We start from the raw sequence: 26,295 nt of genomic DNA on the forward strand, positions 1-26,295 counted from the left end.
CTATTTCTGATGGCTGTGGTGAGAAGTGTTCTTTGAGTCTGTTCTTTATTGTGTCGAACGGTGTAGTTTGAAGCTGGGCTGGCGCCACTAGTGCCCGTGCTATATCAAACGTGGAACGCCCACACACGCTGAAGAACGTTGCTCTCGCGAGATCTGTGTCTTCAATCTTGTTCGCCTCAAGGTAGAAGTCGAAGCGGGTAATGTAGGATTCCCAGTCCTCGGCTGTTGAGTCAAACGGTTCGAAGTGGCCCTTAGCAGCCATGTCTGCCTTCTGGACGACGCGAGCGTATGTCGGATGGTGGAGGTGACAATTCCTCACGCTTAAGATTTCAGCTTAGGTCTTGGGGCTGCCTACCCAAGCACCTTGTTAGTGATATCGCTCTGGTATTGGGGCTGCATACCCAATCAGAGATCCCATCCTCGTCGCCAGTATTAAATAGTGGGTTCAGACTTGAAGTAAACCAACAGCTCTTTATTCAGTATAACCACACACAACAACAACAACTGACAGAAACCCTCAATATATATACATACCAGTTTTCCCTCCCAAAGAGTTATAGCCAATGAGAACACGTACTTTAGAATACCCTCGTTTGCATAACTCACATACATTGTAACTTATTTACATCTCAGTGATTGGTCTTTATCTGGCTCTCCTGATTTGCTGCCCCCCGTACTTAGTGGCCACTGATAGCAAAGCCTTGAGTTCTCTATCAGCTACAGTTCGACCAATACATTACATGGCCCCTGCTGCCTGAAGTCCTTAGGCCAAGCTATTGCCGCTTGCAATACTCCCTCCCAAGTACGTGTAATGGCAGGGGAGGGGGGCGGGAAACCTAGATGGGGGGAGGGGATTACCAGCCTCCACTCTGCTAGGCCAGTAACAATAAAGTACCAATTAATCCACCCTTCAGATGGCTGCATCTCACCCCTGTGGCCTACAGCCAAGCCTCTTGCTGATGCTAGAAGTCCTCTCTCCCAACAAAGTAAAAGGGGGGGGGGAGGAGAGAGGTGCCAAGGTAGGCCAGAGGCCTGCAAGGGCTGGTATAAGCCTGCTTCAGCTCTCCTGACTGATAGACAACAGGCCCCCAATGTAAATAAGGAAAAGTCTCCGCCAAACCAATGAGCCTGGCGCTGGGCCCTGGCTCTCCTCCTCGAGTTTGAAGGGAGCAAGCAGGGGAATATCACTGCTTCTCCAAGGCAGCTAGCACTGCATGACCATGAGGGCCTTTGGTAAAACAGCCTCAGAGGAGCTTGAGATGGACTCTGCTCAGGCCGAGCAACTCTTCCCAACTGCGGCTGGGTAGGGCAGAGCAGCCTTCCAAGGCCCTTGTCTCCGCCCTCCCAGCCAAACCCTGGATTGAAAGGTAGGGGTAGTGCTGCCTCCCTCCTTCCAGGGCAGCAACTAATGGCCCCCCAGCTTTAGCAGCATAGCTGCATGCCGGGAAGGGGCCATATTATCCTGCAGAGGAATTTCAAAGGGAGATTAAAAAGAGAGGCTGCTGAATTACAGCTGATAATGAACCTCAGGACAATGCAACCACCTGGACTGAATCGAGACATAGGCTTCCTGTCTCATTACCAATGCTGATTTCTCCACACCCACTACCCCTCTGCATACTCCATCCTATTCAATCATGCCTGCCATAGTCAATCACCAGCTATTATAATTCACTCCACTCTCCAAGATATAAGGACAGATGGACTCACATTCTAGCTGTATCTGAAGAAGTGAGATGTGGCTCAGGAAAACTCATAATTGTTGTCAGAATGTTGTTAGTGGGTCGGAACCAGGCCTTTTTGGCCCATGTTAGAAATAAAGAACCAGCTAGAGTTTGGGAAAAAAGAAATCTTCCAAAAGCTCTGTCCCTGCAGAATAAAGTCGCAGTTCCTGGGAAGGTCTCACCCCTGCACAGGAAACAGTTAAGACCATAAAAGTTAATTGTTTGAGACCTCTTTAAGGGTCCTCTGGCCTTCTACATATAAATCACCAAAAGGGTAAACAACAAACAGCTTATCTTTAGGAAAACAAGGTGTCTAAAATCCTCAACCAGTGAAGTGTGAACATTCCTGTGTAATTTACAATGTAGTCAAATACATATCAAAGATGCCGTCTATCACAGAGGTAAAGGATGTGTAGACTTGTGTTTACATGAAGGACTTTCGACGGAACTGCACACCAAAAGGAGATGTTTACATTTCCAAGCAAAGGAATGTTTTGATTGCCTCCACGCTAATTGCATTCTGCCTTCTTGTGATTTATGCCCCCTCCCTTTTCTCTCTCTTTCCCCCTCCTCTTCTGTATCTCCCCAGTTTTGATCATGCATCTGACGAAGAGAACTTGATTCTCGAAAGCTTATGCTATAATAAAATTGGTTAGTCTTAAAGGTGCTACTGGACTCTTTTTGATTTTGCTACTACAGACTAACACGGCTAACTCCTCTGGATCTTTCGACGGAACTGTCTTTCAAGAACAAAGACATTGCGATTGATTAAGATGTTAATGAGGCAAGTCTTTGATATTTCCCTATAAAAGAGGGATGGAACAAGAGCTCGGTACCCTTCACTTGCCAACACGCAAAGGCTAGTGCTAGCCTTTGCAGCTGTGCAATGGGGGGGGTCCCAGAGCTCTGGAATGGGGGGAGGGTAAGTTTTCTTTTCTGTAGTTATCTTATAATGTTGTTGTATTGTGCATGCTAACTTGTATTCTGTATCTATCTTTATAGTGCTTTGGTAGTCAGTAGGCTGGGCCCAAGTCTGGTGCCTTGCCCAACTGTTTTTTTTTTTATTATCATTATGTCTTTACAAATAAAGAACTTCCAGTCCCGCATAAGACCTTCTCACTGCGGACACATTATTCTCAGCAGAGACATCAGTTTAGTACTAGGGAAAGATCAAGTGAGGTTGCACTCTTTACATGCCTATGGTAAGAGGCAAAGCTGGTGGACTAGTCCCTGGTTGCAGAGCAACAATTTCCACAATACCCTACCACAAATTTTGTTAGTCTTATAGGTGCTACTGTACTCTTGCTGCTATAAACTAACATGCCTACCCATCTTGATCTCTTATACTTGATAAGTGTAACTTTTTGCTTAGTGTTGATAATCACCCTGTAATGATTTGGCTTTGTTTTTAAAACCTTTGGCTTTGTAACATAAATTCAGCTCCTCCTTAATTACTTTAAACCTATACCTCAGGAGAGCTCTGTTCACAGCCACACACTTTTTAATTCCACTCACACAGGGGTTAGGCATTCTCTACTTTACCCAGACTTATACCTCAAGAGCCCCTTCCCTGTTTTGTTTGTGTGATCTATATAGTACTGCCTCCCCAAATGGTTTTCGCTGCCACCAAAGGCTTTTGCCTTAGACCTCCTCAGTTTAATTGGTGATATATAGGAAGGCTTGTTATAGATGGAAGTTTTACAGAACGGTCAACACATGAGGGTGGTTGTGAAGGGAAAAAAGATTTTTTTCTTAAATAAAAGTAAAAGTAAGTGTAATGGTTGCACAGTTTTGATGAGCATATTGGCTTCAGATAAACTTATATCTTCTTAAAAGTATAATAACAGAGTCTCTTTACACAGGATGCCTCAGCACAAAAAGACAGCTGGCGAGATCGCTCCTCAGAAGATTTATTAATTTTATTTTTGCCTCTCATTTTCACTTCTCCTGTCTAAAACTGTGTGGGATCACAACCAGAGGGCACTGAGGAATGGAAATGGACTGGAGCGGCCTTCCAGAGCCCGGCTTGGACCTGGAGTGGTTATAATGGGCCAAAGTTTCCCTTCTACCATTTCTCAGCCCCTTCACGCAGCTTGCCTTGCCACCGGCTCTGTGTTTTTAAACTACCTTTCCTGGCTAACATTGCATCTCCCGACACAGGTTCTTCATGCGTCAGATGTCTCATGTAGAGAGAGTCACAGATTCTGTGAGTAATTTTCCACACAGTAATTCTTTAATTTTCCACACAGGTATTCACTAACAGAATAAACTTTCTTCACATCCACAGAAACCTAGATTCACTCAGGCCTTTCCATACAGCTTGCCTGACTTAGACAGATTAATCTCTCACTCATACATACATAGACTGCCCCAGACACACACACAGTTTTCCTGATTTAGACAAAATTTCTCAGAACACCATTCAGCCAGTTCAGGTTGCACACAGGCTGCCTGTTTTGACTAGAATGAATATTTTCTCCCAGAAACACACAGACACTCTCAGGCTGCACCCAGAATGAATATTTTCTTTCAGTCCTCTCCTAAAAGTGAAGTTCATTCAGTCCCCTAGGGTACAGATGTCACTCCGCTCTCACATCCAGCCCTCTTCCATCTTCCCTCAGAGGTCTGCGTCTGCATCTCAGGCAAAAACACTCAGGGGCAAGGCAGCCGCATAGTTCTTGTATTTGCTCCCTCTGCCTTGGATTACTGGATCTACCTGCCTTCCCTGCCGTCTGGTCTTGCTGTGGCTGTGCTGCCTGTCTGAGGAGGGCTGCTTGACTTCACCTGATTTTTGAATTACTCTTTCCTCTCACTTTCTGAGACCAAAACGGATCCATCTTATACTAAGTTACAACTGTGTTTGCTTGCCATTGACTTGTGCTTGGTGGTTCTGGTACTGTGTGCCTGATGATGTGTGTTCTTGCTTGGTTCTGTTCTGTGGTGTTCCCCCGTAGGCCCTAGGTTCTGCCTGGTTTCTGTGATTGACACCGGTTCTGGTGGGCTTGCAACAGTGTCCCTTGCTTCTGGTTTGGGTGAAACTCACTAGTTTGACATGATTTTCTGGTTTGATGTTGGTCCCTTTGCATTGATTCTGTTGGGCTTTCTCTTGCATTTGAGAGTGTGCCTTTTGCCAGTGGCTGCCAGTTTGGTGTAGCGGTTAAGAGCAACAGGACTCTAATCTGGAGCACCAGCTTTGATTCCCCACTCCTCCACTTGAAGCCAGCTGGGTAACCTGGGGTCAGTCGCAACTTCTAGGAGCTCTCTCAGCCTCACCCACCTCACAGGGTGATTGTTGTTGTGGGGATAATGATAACATATGTTGTAAACCACTCTGAGTGGGTGTTAAGTCATCCTGAAGGGCAGTAAATAAATCAAATGTTGCTATTATTATTATTGCTCCTGCATGTTTTTGCCTGAGAGCCATCTTGGATTTTTTTTCTCACAATGGGGCATCTTATTCAGGGGCCCATAGAATTGGACCCTGCAAATTTGGTGACGTTTACTTGAAAAATGCCCCCCAGCCTGCAGAAAGTTTTCAATGTAGAGAATAATGGCCAGATAAATTCAGCATTCTCTAATCTTGCTGAACCATATTAAGAATCTTACTCATATTTCAGGGATATCAATTTTTTTTTGTCTCCATAAAATCCAGATCTGGATTAACCATTTTGGGGGGGCGCACACCTTATTCATTTCCACTCTTCTCAAACCTGCATTGAAGAAGAGTGTTAACTATTACATTAAAAATATCTATATATAGTTTCTTCCCCACTCTTGACTCTGCATAGTTTTCTATGTCATATTCAAATGTTTAATACTCATACCTAGTCACTTAGAACTTTCAGTATTGAAAACTTTCTGTATGTTATCTTGTAATTCTTCTAACAGCCCTGTAAGATAGGCCAATATTATTTTACTCATGTTGCAGCCCAGGTTTGCCAACCTCCAGATGGTGGCTGGAGCTCTTTGGACTTACAACTGATCTCCAGACCACAGAGATCAGTTCCCCTGGAGAAAATTGCTGCTTTGGAGGGTGGGCTCTATGGTATTACACCCGGCTGAGGTCCCTTCCCAGACCCCACCCTCTCCAGGCTCCACCCTAAAAATCTCCAGGAATTTCACAACCTGGGGCTGGCAGCCCTAAGCAGCAAGCAGGGCTTTTTTTAAGTGGAAACGTGGTGGAACGGAGTTCCGGAACCTCTTGAAAATGGTCACATGGCTGGTGGCCCCGCCCCCTGATCTCCAGACAGAGGGGAGTTGAGATTGCCCTCCACACCGCTGAGTGGCACGGAGGGCAATCTAAACCCCCCTCTGTCTGGAGATCAGGGGGGCGGGGCCACCAGCCATGTGACCATATTCTCCGAGGGCAACCCACTGAGTTCCACCACCTCTTTTCCCAGAAAAAAAGCCCTGTGCAGCAAGGGTGGAGTGATGTGGAAGATAAGTGGCTTGTCCAAGGCCTCCTGAAACCAGTACTGGAAACTTCCCAGTTGGCGTTCTAGGCTACCATATTTATTTATTTTTTTAAAAAAACTATGTGAATGGCTTAGGTTGCCCTCGAATGACCCTCCCTCCCTTCTGTGTGACTTAGCTGCTGATCTGACTTGATGGTCAAGCTGTTGAGCTTAGGGAGGTTTTATCCAAACACTGACCTTAGTCATGATAGTTCTCAGGGTTTGTTCCTGGAGCTGCCTAGCTGCAGATCCATCTGGGTCACTTCTTCCAGGACAAGGAAGTCCCACTTCCAGCTTCTGCATCTGGTTGCTTGACTGTAGCGACGTCTGCTACAGCAAAGTAAAACTTTTTCATTGAGCTACTAAAATAGAGTCTTGTAAAAATGGCTAAATCATTTAAAGTGCAAGACCTATTTTTAGACGGGAGGAACCTAAGGGGCACTGGGGCATGCAAGTTCTCTATTGAAATGTACAGCCTCCTGCCTTGAAGCCATTGAAATTCCCTTGCACGGCTACATACAGTACCAGACTTAATTTGTTACTCAGAAGTAAATCCCATGCCCCCCCTCCATAATTAAATTTTCATATGCACATTGAAAGTTTTTTGTGATATACAAGCTAAGTTTATATATAGGAACGTTTCTAAAATAGGCATTTCACATCTGAGAGATGGTAATCAGCGGTGAAGTTCCCAAGAGTTATACAAAACCTGTATATCTTTTGATTTGCTGGTACCGTTTTGGAGGCTATCAAACCAGTTATCTCTGCCCAGCTCTGGCCACACAAGGATAATTAGTTGCATCAGAATGTAGAGGAGAAGGCACACTTGAATAAACATCAGTTTCTGACATCATCGAACCTAGCTTACATATTGGATGTATGCACCTTCCCAGCCACCATTTGGTTCATTTATTTATTTACAAAATTTATGCCTCACTGTGGCATTTCAGCTTAAACAGTTTTGGACCTTTATTACAGTTCCTCTTTACATTACCTTAAACTTTTAACTCAGGAGGGTCTTGGTCACAATCACAGCCAACACTTCAGGAATTCTCTACTTTAGCCAGGCTTTTACCTTGAGAACACCTTTCCTTTGAGGTTGGAATCCCATTGTTAACACCGCCTATGGCGTTCTGCCCTGTTTGTGTGTGCACATTATAAATTGCTGCCTCCCAAATGGTTTTCATTGCTGCCAAAGGCTTTTACCTTAGATCTCTTCAGTTTAACTGATATTATAGGAAGGCTTACTTATATATAGCAGTATGACAGAACAGTTAGTGCATGGGTGTGCCTGTGAGGTAAAAAGGGGATTCTGTATTCCAGTTGAAACAAGCATTTTGCTTAACTAGAAGTAGAATTTATTTTTAAGTACTTATGAGTAATGGTTGTACAGTATTGCTAAGCGTATTGGTTTCAGAATAGGTTCATAAGTGTGGCGGTTTCAAAAATAGCTATATATTCTTAAATGTATATTCACAGACCCAGTCACAAAAACTAATTTTCCACACAGTACTTCGCTCACAAAATAATTCTCTCATCCACACAGACACAAACTCTCTCAGTTTGCCTGATCCAGACAGAATCACTGAACTAGACAGAATAAATTTTCTCCGAGATACACACAGACTGATTCTTGCTTCCATACAGTTTGCCTGACTTAGGCAGAATGAACACTTTCCCTCAGCATTCAGTCTAAAAAATGCAGTACACTCTGCCCCCAAGAGTACAGCTAGCATCCAATTACAACATATTTCACTCACCCATCCAGCCTCACTCCTCACCTCAGAGGCCTGCACTTCTAACCACAGTGAATGTAGATTCAAAACCCCAATTAACACAGAGAAATAAAACACACAAACTTATTTACATGCAAAACATTATACCTGCTTTTCTGCCTTTACCGTAACTACTAACATGGCTAATAGATTAAAAACATACATAATAAAAACACGTCTCAAGTTGACAAGTGTAACTGTTTGTTACAGGAACTGTTTTTAAGTTCATCAGCTTTCTTATTTGTCAGACCTGAACTGAGGCGAGCTAGGAGGACTATATTAAGAATTAACGTCCTTTTGTTGTCATCGATAACCGCTTCTAATGTGTCTAGCTGCATCCATATTCCAGAGGCTGTATCAGTGTTGCAGCTGGATACAAATAATGTAGGTAGCCATCATTTTAATAATAATATTAATAATTATAACAACAACAACATTCGATTTATATACTGCCCTTCAGGACAACTTAATGCCCACTCAGAGCAGTTTACAAAGTATGTTATTATTATCCCCACAACAATCACCCTGTGAGGTGGGTGGGGCTGAGAGAGCTCTGAGAGAGCTGGGACTGACCCAAGGTCACCCAGCGGGCTTCAAGAGGAGGAGTGGGGAATCAAACCCAATTCTCCAGATTAGAGTCCCACCACTCTTAACCACTACACCAAACTGGCTCTCACACCAAATGGACTCTATTAAACTATTAAAATTATTATTTCAATATTAACACAATGGTTTTTTTTTTTTTGAAAAATTTTTTATTGGGTTAGAACATTTTTATTTTTACATTACAATCAATTTTCCCCTAATTTTTCGTTTCTAACCCCCTCCCTTTCCCCCCCTTTTGTTGACTTCCAACAGCTTTCCCACCCTCTGTCCCTTTTCCCTTACTTCTATTAAATTCCTCTGTCTAAAACAGATATACATTCTCCATTATATTAAGCAGTGCATCATTAACTCCTTTAATTATTATACACCCAAACTATACGTCTTTAGATAAACAATTTATCCCATTTTCCAGTTTTGAATAATTCTATATAAACCTATATATCATAAACCATAAAAATTTCCCACATTTAAATCAAACAATTTGATTTGTTCTCTATATATTACTCATTTCAACTTTTTATGGTAATTCTATATAACTCCTCAGATACTCAATCAATTTAACTCTTCTATACATTCAGTTTGGTGCATATAAATCTTGTCAAAGAAAGAAAATATTGTTAGTTAGTCAATCCTCATGTTTAAACCTTATCATTAATTATTCTCTATCAGTTGACCTATACATATCTATATATATCTCAATCAATTAATCTAACTGCTTATAAATTCACATTTCTCTTCCTCCCCCGGTAAAGTCACCCCTCTCTTTTATACTTTTATTATATTTCAGTAGTTCTCAAACTGCCACAGTTTTCCTCCCACCTCCCATTTCTTCTCCAGGTATTGTTTCAGCTTCTCCCAGTCTGTGTTGAACTGCCCTGAGTCCAGATCTCTCAGTTTTCTTGTCATCTTGTCCATTTCAGCCATATACAGCAATTTGTAGATCCAATCTTCAATAGTTGGTACTTCTTGTACTTTCCATTTCTGCGCATACAAAAGTCTAGCTGCTGCAGTCATATAAAAAATCAACGTCCTATGATGGGCTGGAATTCCCTCCATTCCCAAGTTTAGCAGCAGGAGTTCTGGGTTCTTATTTATTTGAAACTGTAAAATTTCACTCATTTCTCTTATTATTTCCCCCCAGAACTGCCTAGCTACCTCACACGACCACCACATATGATAGAGGGAGCCCTCATGTTTCTTACATTTCCAGCATTTATTAGAAGTATTCAAATTCCCTAGCGCAATCTTCTTTGGTGTCATGTACCAACGATAGATCATTTTGAAAATGTTCTCTTTAATATTGATACATGTCGTTGTCTTCATTGTAGTTTTCCACAAGTATTCCCATGCCTCCATTGTTATTTCTTTATTGAAATTTATAGCCCATTTCACCATCTGTGTTTTAACTATCTCATCCTCAGTATACCATTTCAGCAATACTTGGTATACCTTGGATATTCTTTTCTTGTCTTCTTTAAGAAGGGTCTGCTCTAGTTCCGAGTTCTCTGTTCGTATGCCCCCTTTTGCAAAGTCTGAGTTGTATAAGTCTCTAATCTGTCTATACTGAAACCAATCATAGTTAGGTGATAGTTCCTCTTGCGTCTTTATTCTAAGTTTAGATACTTCAATCTTAGTTATTTCTTTGTACGTTAAACATTGTTGTTCATTATCCACAGCTCTCGGATCTATCACCTCATATGGAACCACCCACAAGGGGGTTCCTTCTTGTAGGTAAGTTCTATACTTCTTCCAGATTGTAAATAGACTTCTCCTTACAAAATGATGCAGGAACATCGAGTTGACCTTTACTTTGTCATGCCATAGGTATGCGTGCCATCCAAAAATTTTTTTATATCCCTCTAGGGCTAATAGTTTCTTATTCTTTAATGTCATCCACTCTTTTAGCCAAACTAGGCAGATTGCATCATGGTAAAGTCTCAGATTGGGCAGTTGCATTCCGCCTCTCTCCTTTGCATCTTGTAAAACTTTTACTTTCACTCGAGGCTTCTTGCCTGCCCAAACAAAATCTGATATTTTCCTCTGCCATTTTTCAAATTGTTTAGAGTCTCTGATGATTGGTATTGTCTGTAACAAAAACATTACTCTTGGTAACACATTCATCTTAACTGCTGCAATCCTGCCCAACCATGACAGGTTCAATCTATTCCATTTGATCAAGTCTCTCTCTATCTGAGTCCATAATTTTTCATAATTATTCTTGAACAAATCTATATTTTTTGCAGTCAGCTCAACTCCCAAGTATTTCACCTTACTAGTTACTTCACAATCCGTTGTTTCCATTAACAATTGTTGTTTCTGCTTAGTCATGTTTTTGCATAATATCTTTGACTTCTTTTTGTTAATGAAGAAACCTGCCAAATCTCCAAACTCCTTGATCTTGTCTATCACTTTTGGCATGTTCTCCAGTGGGTCTTCTACAATTAACATTATGTCGTCTGCAAATGCTCTGACCTTATATGAATAGTCCTTTATTTTTATTCCTCGTATTTCCTCATCTTGTCGAATTTGTATCATCAGAATCTCCAATACTAAAATGAACAACAATGGAGATAACGGGCAACCTTGTCTTGTTCCTTTACTAATCGTCAATTTTTTGGTCAATTCATCATTCACTACAATTGCTGCAGTCTGGTCTCTATAGATTTCCTTAATTGCTCTGACGAATCTTTCTCCCAGTTGTAGCTTTTCCATAGTGGCAAACATAAAGTCCCAGTTTAAATTGTCAAACGCTTTTTCAGCATCTACAAAGAAGAAACCAACCTCTTTGTCACAACGCTTGTCGTAGTATTCAATAGCATTGATCACTGTCCTTAAGTTGTCTCTTATTTGTCTGTCTGGCAAAAAGCCTGCTTGTTCCTCCTCTATGACTTCCGAGAGCCACCCCTTCAATCTCTCCGCCAATATCTTCGCAAAAATTTTATAGTCATTATTGAGTAGTGATATAGGCCTATAATTTTTCACGCTAGTCAGATCTTGGCCCTCTTTTGGGATCAATGATATATTCGCTTCGCTCCAAGTGTCTGGAATTCTTTGATCCCTAAAAACTCCGTTCATCACCTCTTTTAGGAATGGTGCCAGTTCATTGGCCATTGTCTTATAAAATTTAGCCGTAAGTCCATCTGGCCCTGGCGCCTTTCCTAGATTTGCGGATTGTATTGCCATATTTATTTCCTCATCAGTTACTTCACTGTTCAGCTTATTTCTCCAAGCTTCCGAGATCTCTGGAAGTTTGGTTTTCTCCAAATATGATGCTATTGATTCTTTGTTTACTTCTTTTTTATTATACAGCTTAGCGTAAAATTTATAAAAGGCTCTGCTAATGGTAGTCTGCTCCAAATACGTTTTGTTTTCTTCACAAATTTTATTTATTATTTTCTTTTCCCTTTTCTTCTTTAATTGCCATGCCAAATATTTCCCAGGTTTATTAGCACCCTCAAAAGCTTTTTGATTCAGTCTTTTAAGGTTCCACTCCAATTCTTTGTTACTCATTGCTGTTAACTGTTCTTGAAGAATTTTGATTTCCTGATGTATTTTCTTTTTCCCTGGTCTCTTTTTTAACTGTACTTCTTTGGCCTTTATTTTCTCCTCAATCTCTTGTCTTTTCTCCTCTTTCTTTTTCCTTGCTCTACCATTTAAGTCCATTAGTATGCCCCTTACAACCGCCTTGTACGCGTCCCAAACTTTACTGGTTGGTACTTCTTTATTCACGTTGTATTGTATAAAAAACTTAGTCTCTCTTCTCAGTGTTTCCATATTCTCACTTTCCTGTAACAGGTCCTCATTTATTCTCCAGGCTTTCCTTTTTCTCCTTTTTCCAAATTTCCACATAATTGGGTTGTGATCTGAGCCTACCATCGGCATTATTTCTACCTCCTTAGTCCATAGCACTAAGTCCTTTGAGGCCCAGATCATATCAATTCTTGATAATGTAAGATGCCTTGCAGAATAAAAAGTAAACTGTTTGGTTTTAGGATATTCTCTCCTCCATACGTCTTCGAGAGTCTCTTGTTGAATCAACTCAAAAAAAAGCTTTGGCAATAGTCCTCTTTTCTTTTGTGCTTTTGTAGTCTTTTTGTCTAATTCCAAATCTGTCACTCCATTGAAATCTCCAGCAAGAATTATCTGGTCATATACAAGATCGTCTAGGTGCTTCCTTAAGTCCTCAAAGAAGCTTTCCTTTGCACCGTTAGGTGCATAAAGTCCGACTACCAACACTCTCTTTAAGTTCCAATTACATTCCACTGCTACAAATCTAGCTTCCACATCTCTCATAACAAATTTTGGCTGCAGCTCCTCTTTTATATACAACACCACTCCTCTTTTTTTCTTGTTGGAAGCCGCTACAAATTCTTTGCCCAATTTTCCAGATTTTAAATATTTTACATCCTGTTTTCTAATGTGGGTCTCCTGCAAACAAACAATATCACATTTTTGTTTTAGTAGCCAATGAAAAATATTTTTTCTCTTATTCGGTGAGTTTAGTCCATTTACATTCCAAGATAATACTTTACACTCCATATTCATGGTTTTGTTGGTAAGTCTTTTTCATTGTCCTTGATAAATCTCTCCATCTCCCGCTCAGATCTGATGCGTTTTTTTGCCCCTCCAAACTCAAAGGACACTCCTTCCGGTAACTCCCATCTGTATCTGATATTCATGTCCTTCAAAGTCTGAATTAGCACTCTATATTTTTTCCTGTCCAATAACACTGATCTGGGCAGTTCCTTCATTATAATAATCGTCTTGCCATCAATCTCCAATGGATCTTGAAATTGTTTGGTCACAATCCTCTCTTTCATATTTCTAGTTGTAAACTGCACAATCACATCCCTTGGTAGTTTCCTCTGGGTTGCAATTCTCGAGTTCACACGATACGCCACATCTAGGATAGCCACAATTTCCTCCTCCTCCTTCCCCAGGTAATCAGCCAACACCTCAGTCATCTGTTCTTGCGCTGACTTCCCTTCCACTTCTGGCAGACCACGAAAACGAAGCTGCTTCTCCATGTGTTTAGTTTCTGCAACTGACATCCTCCCCTTCACCAGCCTCATCTCTGTTTGTTGCGTGTCTATTAAATTCTCCATCGCGTCTTCTACTGTTTTAACTCTCTGCTGCGTTCCTTGTAATTCACTGCTAATCGTTTCCACACCTTTTTTCACTTCTGACAGCTCCGACTTTACTGTCTGTGTAACTTCCTTGACCTCTTTAATAAGCTCCAATTTCGTGTCCTTAAGTTCTTTCATCATGTCTATAAGTTTTTTGTCCAAGTTTTCTATTGCCGATTGCCACTCTTTTTTCGACATCGTGGGGCTTGCTTTAGCTCGCTCCCACGAATCTGCTCTCTTCCTCAGCTCCGTGGCGTATAATTAAACGTTTTCCTTTTTTTTAAATGTCCCAATCTTTGCCAAAATTAATTTTTTATATCCAAAATGTCGGGCGTCTTTTCTCTATGGTTTCTCTATGTTATTATAATCCAAGATGGCCTACTTCCTCTTCCGCTGAAGCCACGACCCTTCCACTTTCAAAGATGGCGATTCCCCACTTCCTGTCCTTTGGCAAGGGCCGCTTCCCTCCAGCCACTCTATTGTTGTTACGCACTTCCTGTCTCCCGTCTTCCCACAGCAGGTCTCGCGATGGTGTCTTTTTCCCACAGCTCCAAAACCACAGGTATTCAAAACAATAGTCCGATTTTTGTAATAACTTCTTTAAACTTAGTCTCTTTTAAAATACAACTCCTGCCGAGTCTTCACCTCCTTTTCGCTAGTCTGTTGCAGTTTAAAAGTCTACTTTCTTTCCTCTCTGTTTTTGTCAATCTGTCCCGTTTCAAGAGATAGCGATCTTTACCTTCTCTCCAGCTTTCTCGGGTTGTAATCGCTGTTTCGATCTTAAATTCTCCTCTCGACTTCCCTCCCCGATCGAAGCTTGGGTATGTAGGTCTTATGCCAGCCGAATTGGCCCCAAAATTGCCGCAGAGATTATAGCCGACCCGTCGCAAGGTGGGACCTCAAGGATCGGGGGGGAGACTCCTTGTGTAGAGCCCCCCCTCGTCCGAGATCTAACTCACCCTAGGGTCTTGAGCGTTCTTTGCCTGCTCCCCGCCTGAGAGCAGTCGGCCGCGGGTTATTTTCACCCCTCCGGCCGGTTAAAACGGCAATCCGGTCAGCTCCACAAATGGAGCTGCGTTAGACCTCCATGAATCCCAAACCGGAAGTCAATATTAACACAATGGTTTTGATGGACACCCTTTTTAAAAAAGAAGAATCCTTGAGATTTTGGTGATAAAGGCAAAAAAAAAACCCTTTCAAATTTAACAGGGAAAAATGTGTATGGATAAAATGAATGAATTTCCTGTGAGATGTGAACATAGATTTTGAAATGTATTAGTAATATTAGTTATTCTGATCTTTCAAGAAAGTTATACAGGAAATAAAATACAATCAGAAAGTTATTAATATTTTAGGCAAACTAATGAATTGTGTTATTAAGGCAACCCTAGTAAATGAGGGGATAAAAATTTGGCTTGATGGTTTGACTGGATGTTATTTGTGATACGCACTGTGGTTTTCAGGCTGGATCCAAAGAAACGTGAGTGGAGACAAGATTAACAGGACAAGACTTTCCTAACTTGCCTGATGCCTACTTTCATACAGTAGCCTTCTTAGCTTGGGGTGAGAGGGTCAAAGGTCAAAGGACCCTCTCACATACAGTTAGGGGCAAAGTGAGCATCTGCAGCAGGAGCAGGAAATCAACAGATATTATCCTTGTTTTTCAACACAAGTAACAACTTCACTTTGCTGACATTTTGACACACAGAAATTAAGCATCTGTGCTGTAATGCATGCGGGGAATCTGCCACAAGCTTCACTAAGAGTCCAGAGTTCAACTAAGCAGGGAGCGTAGTCCAGAGAGCCAAGTCCAGAAGGTCAGAGCCAAGAGAGCAGAGATAGAGCAGAGCTGGGTCACAGTAGAGCCGGGCAGGTCTGTGCGCAGGTGCGTCTGCAATGAGGGAAAGGGCGCCCTGGCTTAAAAGCAACCACTTCCAAGGCAGTGCTGCATCCTGCTAGGACTCAAGGTCACTACGCCGCAGTTTGAGTGCCTGAAGCCTTGCACTTCGCCTCCTTTCCTGTGCAGCAAGACGTTGCCGCACTCTGTGCTGCCTCTCACCTGGTGCAGGTAAGGGAACAGCCTCTGTCCCTGAGTCTGCCCTGGATTCCTCAGCCTGCTCTGGCAAGGGTCCCTGCTGTTCCACTCCCTGCTGGTCTTCCAAGCGGCTGACTCTGGAGGGGCTTGGAATACTCCCTCTCCTGTCGTCCTCCATGAAGTCTTCATCCTCTGAGGACTCAGAGCCCACGACAGCATCTTAGGATGGACCTACACATGCAACAAAAGAAACAAATGAGATAACTGAGAGCCAGTTTGGTGTAGTGGTTAAGTGGGGAGGGACTCTAATCTGGAGAGCCGCGTTTGATTCCCCACTCCTCTGCTTGAAACCCCTGGGTGACCTTGAGTCAGTCACAGCTTCTCGGAGCTCTCTCAGCCCCACCCACCTCACAGGCTGATTGTCACGAGGCTAATAATAACATTATTTGTAAACCACTCTGAGTGCGTGTTAAGTGTCCTGAAGGGCAATATACAAATCAAATGTTGTTGTTGTTGCTGTTGTTGTAGAGTTTAGAGTTACCAATTCAGATTAAAGACAATATCAATTCAGGTTAAAGACAAAGGACCATTTGAAAATGTTGCATATTGTAAAAATGAAGGAAGGAAATCTTTTTTGCAAGTCACAAATTACAAAGGGAAGACTTCCTAGATCCTGTCTCTTTGGTGTACTGTTTTTTTCTGCACAGAAGGAACTTTTAATGCAGGGAAGAATTCACAATTTATATTCTGCCTGCTGAAGTCTGCAGTGATAGAGTCACATTTTCCACCTCAGCTCGTATCACGTCATGCTGTTGCAGCTTGCGTAGTCCAGGCCTGTCATCTAAAAACATGGTTTGACGCTTGCATAAAAAAGGTTGCTAAACTGAAATGTGGCTTCAGTAAAAATTACTTTTACTAATATACAAGTCTGTGTATTCTTCTTTTTCAGGAAACATCTTCGTCATCAGCCTAGCCGTTGCTGACCTGGTTGTGGCCATTTACCCATACCCTCTGGTCCTGACATCCATCTTTCATAATGGATGGAACCTGGGATATGTGCACTGCCAAATCAGTGGCTTTCTTATGGGCCTCAGTGTTATTGGATCCATATTCAACATTACTGGAATCGCTATCAACCGATACTGCTACATCTGCCATAGCCTCAAGTATGACAAGTGGTACAGTGAAAAGAACTCGTTGTGCTACGTCCTTCTTATCTGGGTCTTGACCTTCGTTGCCATCCTGCCCAATCTGTTTGTGGGATCCCTTCAATATGACACCAGGATCTACTCTTGTACCTTTTCCCAGTCAGTCAGCTCTGCGTACACAATCGCAGTTGTGTTCTTCCACTTCATGTTCCCCATAGCTATAGTTACATTTTGCTACTTGAGGATATGGATCCTAGTCATTCAGGTACGGAGGAGAGTTAAGCCTGACAACAATCCCAAACTAAAGCCGCATGATTTCAGGAATTTTGTCACCATGTTTGTGGTCTTTGTGCTCTTTGCAGTATGCTGGGCCCCTCTGAATTTTATCGGCCTTGCAGTTGCTGCCAACCCCAAAACAGCCATTCCCTGGATTCCAGACTGGTTGTTTGTTTCGAGTTACTATATGGCATATTTCAACAGCTGCCTTAACGCTGTCATTTATGGGCTTCTGAACCAGAATTTCAGACAAGAGTACAAACGAATTATTCTGACAATTTGTACTGCAAAAGTTTTCTTCCAGGAGAGCTCTAATGATGCATTGGAAAGGATCAAAAGCAAACCTTCACCACTCACAAACAACAATTTGGTGAAGGTTGACTCTGTGTGAAAAAACAGTTACTGTCAGTCTACAGGCATTGCACTGCACAATACGCAAATGCTAAATCTGCTCAGTTCATCCGTTGAAGCGTCCTCCGTTATACAAATGCACTCGGATGAAGTTCTGTGTATAGTATCTTTTGAACCAAAGTAACTGTTTTTACATAAAGATCCTCCTATTGCACTACATGATACATTGCAAACAGTACACATGATTAACCCGAAGTTAAGTACTTTTAAGTCCTGTTGATGCAAATGGGGAAATTGTTTAAATCTCTCATAGAAATGATGGAACAAGTGGTGTTCTTTGGCTGAAACATACCCGGTGATTCATTGATATAACTCTGAACATTGTAGAATTACAGAACAAATAATTGTGCATCTTTTGTTTGCGTTTAGTTAATAACAACTAGAGATGGATTGGGATTAATCAAGACAGTAGCTGTAGGGGACACATGGGGGCAGTTCCTCCTCAGAAATATGACACAACCCCTGTTTGAATCCCCAGCTTTCATTTAAAAAGTAAGTCTCTAGACCTGAGATACCAAGCAAAATGGTCAGCTGTGTCACTTGTTGGCATATGGGGTTGCCTCTAATATTTGTCATTATGGAGGTATAAGGGGAAATGTACAAGAATTTTTTGTCTGGATTGCCTGGGAAGGAAAACAATACTCAGCCGGAGCTGAGTGAGTTAACCCTTCAAGACTGAATTTATTCTTGTGCTCTGTCACATAACCATTTCTCCCTTGGCTTTGCTGCTGAGTCTGTCAGATCACCAACTAAGCAGCAGAGTCTTTTTCTTGCGTTTCTACTTGTAAAAGAACTCTAGTGCAAGTGGGATTTTGCATGGGTCCCAACCCAAAGCCTTTGAAAAAGCTAAATATTAATTATATTCTATGGACTTAAAAGCTGTAGCACACAATCAAAACATTTTTGGAGCACATGGTACTCTATAAAACTATGTAGATCTTGAAGCAAACATAACACATTTGTAAAGAGTCCAGTAGCACCTTTTAAGACTAACCAACTTTACTGTAGCATAAGCTTTTGGTTAGTCTTAAAGGTGCTACTGGACTCTTTTCTATTTTGCTACTACAGACTAACACAGCTAACTCCTCTGGATCTATAACACATTTGTACATTCTTGAAAGTACTCACATTTTGACAATAGAACAGGATCTTTTTATCTTAAAGACGGGTTTGTGTTGTTTTGTAACGGAATTAATTAACAACAAACTTTAGGTGGTGTTTGAACAAGCCAGCCAATGTATTTCTCAAAGTGCTTGACTTGACCATTGTTTACACTTAAACCATTCTTGTCAATTACATCACTGTGTAAATAATTCATGCTCTTTTATTGTAACATCATGCAATATGATTGACAAAGCAATATCTGTATTACTGCTTTCTTCACTGCAATTCCATCCTTAAACGATACTTCATTGTGTACTGACATTACTTCATATGTACAGTGGTCAGACATCTGATTTTAATCACAGAAGACAAATACACAATTTAAATTCTTGCAAAAATTTTGCCTTACTGAACATTAAGCCTAATAACAAGGTAATGTTTTTATGGTGCATCTGAGAAAGTAGCAGAAATGTAGTTACAGTAGCATAATCATTAATATTTTTTAAACAAAGCTTTTTTATTTCCTCTGTACAAACTAATAAATCAAACTGAAAATGTACATGCCTTGAAATACTTGCTCAGACAGCTATATATCACTCAGTATGGGTCACTGAGGAGCAAATATCCTGTTTAATTATTAAATGCTATAATATATTTTATTATAATTTTAAAACTACCGTTTACTATTATGTAATTTTTAAAATTGTGTGTTATTCCGAAAGATTATATGTTGAAAAGGCCAGTAATTCAGATGGGTAGCATTTTCAGATTTGGTATTTTAAAATGTGTGTATTATATCAGACATGTTCCCCAGGCCAAAAGATTCCATGCAGGGCTTTTTTTTCAGCGGGAACAGTGGAACGGAGTTCCAAAACCTCTTGAAAATGGTCACATGGCCGGTGCCCCCACGCCGATCTCCAGACAGAGGGGAGCTTAGATTGCCCTCCACAGTGCAGAGGGCAATCTAAACTCCCCTCTGTCTGGAGATCAGGGACAGGGGCACCGGCCATGTGACCATTTTCGCTGAGGGCAATTTAAACTTTTAAAAACTCCTCCCTTGTTCCAGCTGACCCAAAGTGACATCATTGTGGGGTACTGAGTTCCACCACCTCTTTTCCCAGAAAAAAGCCCTGATTCCATGCATGTGATTCTATTCTCACATTCCTTGCTTTGACTCGGTTTTAGCCAGAGCAACCAGTGCATTTCATTTTCTCTGTCTTCACTGTGGAGAACAGTCCTGCTTTGAGCCTAACTCATGCTAAAAAATTATGCCTGCTTGACCAGTCTCTTGTTGTGGAAAACCATTGGGGGAAAGAATGATCTTGTTTCCAGAGACTTCTCAAAACTTATCAGCCTAGGGTTGCCAGGTCCCCCAGCGGGAGATCAGGAGCCTGGCACTTACCTTGCTTTATTCCTGGGATTCAAATTCACTCACAGTGCATGTGCGCATTGATGTCACTTCTGGGGGAAGTGACATCATCATACAGGTCAAGGGGCAGCCTAGGAATGTTCCCGCACTCACCAGTGGGCTGAATCGGCCCACTGTGGGGCGCAGATAAGGCTGCTGTGGGCACGCTGCACTGCCTAGGGGATGCCCTGGGAAATGCGCCTCCCCCTACCAAATAAGTGGGGGAAAGGTGGGAGCAGGGAATCCCCTGCCCTGGGTGGGGGACTGACACCCTTATATCTGCCACAGGTGCTAAGAAGGGGAGTTGAGGCACCAAAGGTTGACTTGGCCATGTAACTTTCCATCTCATTAGCTTACCTGGATCGGCTTGGTTCTCCAGTGGAGGATGGGCAGCGCTGGAGGAGCCTGGTTCAGCGGCAGAGACTCATGTCCTTGGCTCACTGCCATGTCTTCAGCAGTTAATTAATCTTACCCCTGTAGCTGGGCATTTGGTAATAAAAGTTGGTTCACTTAGCTACGTTTCTGTTCTTCAGCTTGGGGCCTTGACCGTTTGGATTTTCAATCATGCTTTGATTTCTGGAAACTCTGATGTTGAATTCTGTATCGCTGTCCAAAGACTGTCAGGTATGCCTAGATACTAGGGTATTTAGCTCTCTTATCTTTCTCTCACCCACATTTTCTCATTTAGTATTTTAATCACCAATAAACGAATTATATTTTATCACTGTGTGGTGTTTCTTTGGTTCAACTGCTTCAATCTGAAATCACTGTCTTGGCCAATTTGGCCCATGCTACCTTTATTAACTCTTTGTTTGGAATTTAGCTTGCTGTCTCTCAAGAACAGTCCAGTTACGCCTGAGGCTTGGTTTCTGCCTCCATGCCAGGACTTAGTAGGGAACCTGGCAGCTACTTACTTGTAGGGCTGGTAGACCCTGGATAATAGGCTCCCCCTGACCGGTGAACCTGGCTTAGGGGTTCTTCACATCCTTGTTTTAAAAAAGGAAATGATTTTTGACCAGAAGTCCGTAGTCTGATAAGTGGCTGGCAAGTTCAGATCAAATGAAATCCTTGCTTTCCACCTCAGTGCCTGGCAGCAGGAGCTTCAGGGGTGCTGGTGTTGCATGTGCCATGACCTCACTTCCTGGGGAAACCAGAAGTGACGTCATGTCACTCTAGGAATTGGTGGGGGTAAAACCACAACGTTTCTGGGGATTCCTAGAGCAACGTGACATCACCACAACACCGATGTTCGTTTTTTCTCCTGCTTCCACTTGGGTCACTGCAGGAGATCTCCTGACAACCATATTCACTTCCTTTGTACACACACTGAGTGGGCATTATACTAGATCGGAAAGAATGGCTTTTCTTGCCATCTACTGACTATTTGGACTTACTTGTCACTAGGGATAAGCCTCAGTTTGGGGTTGGATGCAACCAATCCTTTTGCTCAGGCTTAGCCACTTCCTTATTATAACCCCTGTCGCACATGGATTTTATCCGTGATCCATAGCATAGCCTTTTTGTTGGTCAAAGTGCATCCCTTTTGCCCATTTTCACCGGTTGAAAAGCTAGTAGGATCCAGTCTATCAAAAGCTGCTGGTTGCACTTTGAACACCTTCATTTTGACTTTCTGATTTTACCCATTCAAATCTGCCCATTTTTCAACTTAATTTGTTCTGGATTTCTGTAAAATGATATATAATGTAGAAATGACATAAAATGGCAAGTATGTATAAATGGCATAAAAAAGAGTATCCCAGTGCTGTTAAAATTGTGTAAGGAAAACAAAGGAATTGCCACCAACAGCAACAAAAATGAGGCAAACCAAAATAGATGCCAATGACAACATATACATTCAAAAAGCAATGAAAATAGTCATTTTGCCTCCTCTATTCCTGTAGCAGAGATAGCACAACCCCCTTTTCAATGGCCTCCGGGTAGCTTTCAAAGTGCTCATTTTATGGATCACTAGAAAAGGGCTTCAGTACATCAAGGAATAACTAGAATGAATGAACTGGCATAATCGACTCACTGGCTGTATTATTGTATCATTCATACAATATTAGGGAGGCATTAATAAAAAATTAAGGTGGAAGTAGCTGATTCCCAGCAGAAAGGAATCGGCTTCACTGAATGGTAGTTGGGTCACTCACACCAGTACTATCACGTGACTTGCACAGCAGCCGCTTCATATTTTTCTAGATAAAAGTAGCGACTCTGGCAAAAAGTTAACTACACTCAATTTGTTCATTCCCTTTCATTCGCACATAAAGGACTTTTTAAAGTTCAAAAGGGATATTCTTAAGGTTAAAGGGATGACGTTCTTTGAGTTGCACACTCAGAACACTATCATCGGTGTGTTCTGATCCTCGGCAAGTTATTCATATTATTCAGTTTGGGCAGTGAAGCCTCTGGCACAGATGGATTGAACTGATGTGATTCCAGTTACCCAGAGAATAAAGCTGTCAGAATGTCTGCGGTTCAGTTTCTGTGAGTGAAGGATAAACTATCAGCCTGGCTGGGATTAAAACCTCACCATCATTTTCTGCTCCCCTCTCTGCTTTTTTTGGTGGCTGCTGCTCTGTTTGTTGGCATGTGACACCTGTTTTAAAAAGTTATGTAAATGCAGAAATGCTTAGTAGAATAAAAATTGCACGCACTGAAACTGCCAGATGGTAGGAATGGCAATAGCCATCACCAGAATTACAGGGAATGTTCATAGGTTAGCCTACCTGTTATCCAGTGTTAGGATTGATCCTACTCACACACCCTTACACCCAGAGGAATCATTTCCACTTAAATCGTTGAATCATAAACCCAAATTGTCACATTTATTAAAATCCTACCAAATCTGGCCGCTGGTACAATTACAAATGAATATCCCCAAACTCTCAAAGTTGTTTCAAAGACTAAACCTAGGAGAAAGTCCCAGGTTAAGGAGCTCGATATTATAGATTGGAATGGTGAAGCCAGAAGTGGAAGGCAAGATGGAAAGGACATCATGCACGTTAAGGTCCTTTATGCGTCTCAGATACTTTCTGCTGCTCCTAGAAATCTCACATACCATGTAAAGCACTCATCAGGAAGCGGCAGATTTGACCAATTAAAAATGACAACAACAAATAACAAGAACCCTAAGTATTGGGTGTGGATTCAGCCATCTATTGGAATTTCCTTCTTTCTGTCCCGGCTGCAGCCCACTGAGAGCTAAGCTACAAGAGACGAATTACACAAAGAGGAGCACGTGAAGGGAGTCACAATGTTAGCCGGGAAGCTGAGTTTTAAAAGAGATCGGAAAGCTTTGTCAATTTCCCATCTCTACAGAGCCAGGGAGATGGCTGCTCAAGTTTGTGTATTTCCTCTTCACCTCTTAGAAGGGGAGGTGAAACTGACAGAGCCTTTGGGAGGCAAAAAGGAAATTAACAAACCCTCTGAGCAGCGATCTCCAGGATCTGTAGAGAGGGGAAATTGTCAAAGCCTTCCTGGCAGTCCCTGGCAGTCAGATCCCTCAAGCCCTCCACAGTTAACACACAGGTGTTCCAGATGAAGTAGCTTTACTGAGAACCATACAGTTCAGGGTGTTCACAAAAGAGACAATTCAAACAAAGGCATTACTAATGACAGGGAAACTTCCCGCCCTCCGGGTCCGTTGACATTCTGGCGCGAAACCCCAAAGAGGTTGCATGGGAACAGAGTAGTTTACACTGCATGAAGTACAAAGCAAAATATCCCAGTCTCTGAGAAAGTTACAACGTTCACTGCTAGCAGCTCTCCTCCAAGGACACTTGCTGGAAAATGTGGAAGTACATATTTTCAACAGACAATGGAGGGGCCCACTGGCTCTCCTTCAGTTAATATCAGAAGTTAAGACACACTCAGATGAGCACACAGAGTACAGTATTTAACTCTGGCAAACAGCAATGACCAGTACAAAATGCAGAATACAATCATGACAGGTAAGCTGGCATACATGACACTTCTGATCTAGTTTAAAACTCAGCTTCCTGGCTAGCATTGCAACTCCCTTCACGTGCTCCTCCTCGTGTATTTCGTCTCATAGCTTGGCTCTAAGACCCCCTGAAATTCTGTTTGGGAGGGGAGGGGAAAACAAATTGAGCATCTGCTATGGGAGGGTAGAGTGTCAGAAACTACTGCCCCTTTTGCAAATGGAAATGCCATTCCATTAGAAGAGTTGCAAGGTTGGATATATGCCACTGTGTATAATTAGTATAATTTGTAAGAGAAAAGCTGCCTGGATGAGTCAGAGAGGCTAAATTCAGCAATAATTGATAGAAATCTAGGTATAATTTAATATAAGCAGAAAATCCCTCCAAAAGTTCCAAGCAAGTGGCAAAAGAGGAACCTTGAACGACTTGTGCATACTTGCCCATGCTTCTAGGTCTTGCACAGTGAGAAAATACATAAATTCTCCTTTCGAAGGCACATTTCACACTTCTAATGAGTTCTGGATATATATAAAGGAAAAGGAGATATGGTGGATATATACAGATATATATGGAGGAGAAATGTAAGGCAGCTGCATGCCTCTATTGCCTTTTCTTTGAATTGTCCAAAGCAATTTCTCAGTTCTCTTAAAACCATGAAAAGTGAAATGAAGCAGGGGAAGGGAAGAATTGAAAAATTGTTTAAAGAACTTGAGCTGCTAAGGTTAATACTTGCTGATATATGAAGGTTGGCTCCATATATAAAGTCTCCATATCTTGACAATTTGTTTGTAGCCTTGCTGCAGCTATCCAGTATCATCCTCATTGTGACAGAAAAAATGCAAAGTATTCATAATGCAATTTATACTCCACAGCTTCATTTTTATATATAGTCAATAATCTTTGCAAATATAGTTAGTATTCTAAGCACAGCTCTCGAGAAGTTTTTTTCTTTCCCTTGGTGTATGTCTTCTATTAGACTTGTTTTGATATATAGTTCTGGTACTTCTTCAGTTGAAAAAAAATCTGATTTAATCACAGGCCCATGTAGATTTGGCCCTTAGACAGCAAGTGAAAACCTGCAAGTGTGAGAAGTAGGGGGGTATAATGAGAAAAATTCCATTTCAGTTGTGTGTCCAGGGTTTCTGAGTAGGGGTGTGCACCAGGGAAAAATTTGAGTTTCCCACTTCGAGTTTACCCGAAGTGGGAACTGATCCAGAATAACCCAAAACCCAAAGCGGCAAGCCACTTTGGGGTTCAGGTCTTTATATCGCTTTGGTATGCTCCATAAAGATTCGGAGCATACTGAAGTGAGGGAGGAAGCTTTGCCCCAGCCCCCCCCCACTCCACTTAGCCCCCCCCCACTTACCCCCCCCACTTACTTCACTGGGACAGGAGGGATGCCCAGCTGGGCAATGGGAGGGTGCACTGCTGCCACCTCCACCACCCCACTGGTCAGCTGGGGAGAGGGAAGGCCTGGAGGTGCCGCCTTCATGGCCAGCTGGGCAGCATGAGGGTGTACTCCCAGCTCCTTTACTGCCGTCGCAGCCAGCAAGGCAGCAGGGAAGGCCCAGAGCCGGCACCCATGCTGCCACCATGGCCAGCTGGGCTGCATGAGGGTGTACTTCCACTACCTTCACCGCAGCGGCAGCCAGCAAGGTAGTAAGGAAGGTTCAGAGCCAGCACCCGCACTGCGACCTCTGAAGCCAGCTGGGCTGAGCAAGGACGTGCTTCCGCTGCCTTCACCGCCACTGTGGCCAGCTGGGTGGTGGGGAAAGCCGGAGCCGCTGCCTCTGCCACCCACGTTGCTGCCTCCGTCAGGAAGGTGCAGGTAAGTGGGGTGGTGGGAGGGAAGGAGCCCCTTTAAAAAGGCCTTGGGAAGCTTTGATTCGGGGTTTCCGAATCGGGGCCAGCATGCTGGCCCCGATTCAGGAAGCCTGAATCTTTACGGATCAGGTCCAATTCAGGCATTTTCCCCAAATTGGATACCCAAAGAGCACACCTCTATTTCTGAGCAAACTCTGTCCCTTTATTGGTCTGTTCTTGCAGAGGTTTTTGCTGGCTTGGATCAAATCCATCCCCCCCCCCCTTATCATGAGTTTCAACCTGTTGTGCATGTGCGAGGTACATGTTGACTGCAAATGCGCACAGTCAAAGAACATCTAACGGGTATTCCATGAGGGACGCTATCATAGCACTCAAGAGGACTTTCAGGTGGGATAAAGGTCACCAAAGTCATGGACAAGACAGAGGCAGCAACTTAGCTTGTAGTAGGATGTCACAA

The 26,295-nt window shown here is 42.4% G+C and overlaps 1 protein-coding gene across 1 annotated transcript in view; it reads left to right on the plus strand.

Annotated features, from left to right (window-relative positions):
* MTNR1A (melatonin receptor 1A) overlaps positions 1–18,499 on the plus strand; it is a 63,780-nt gene extending 45,281 nt beyond the window's left edge. The window contains exon 5 of the mRNA XM_054989657.1: positions 16,670–18,499. Within this exon, the coding sequence (XP_054845632.1) occupies positions 16,670–17,535 (866 nt within the window). The 3' untranslated portion in view covers positions 17,536–18,499. The remainder of the gene's footprint in view (positions 1–16,669) is intronic.
* Positions 18,500–26,295: the final 7,796 nt, after the last annotated feature.

This window comes from Eublepharis macularius, chromosome 10 (assembly GCF_028583425.1).
Source record: "Eublepharis macularius isolate TG4126 chromosome 10, MPM_Emac_v1.0, whole genome shotgun sequence".
Classification (NCBI taxonomy): domain Eukaryota; kingdom Metazoa; phylum Chordata; class Lepidosauria; order Squamata; family Eublepharidae; genus Eublepharis; species Eublepharis macularius.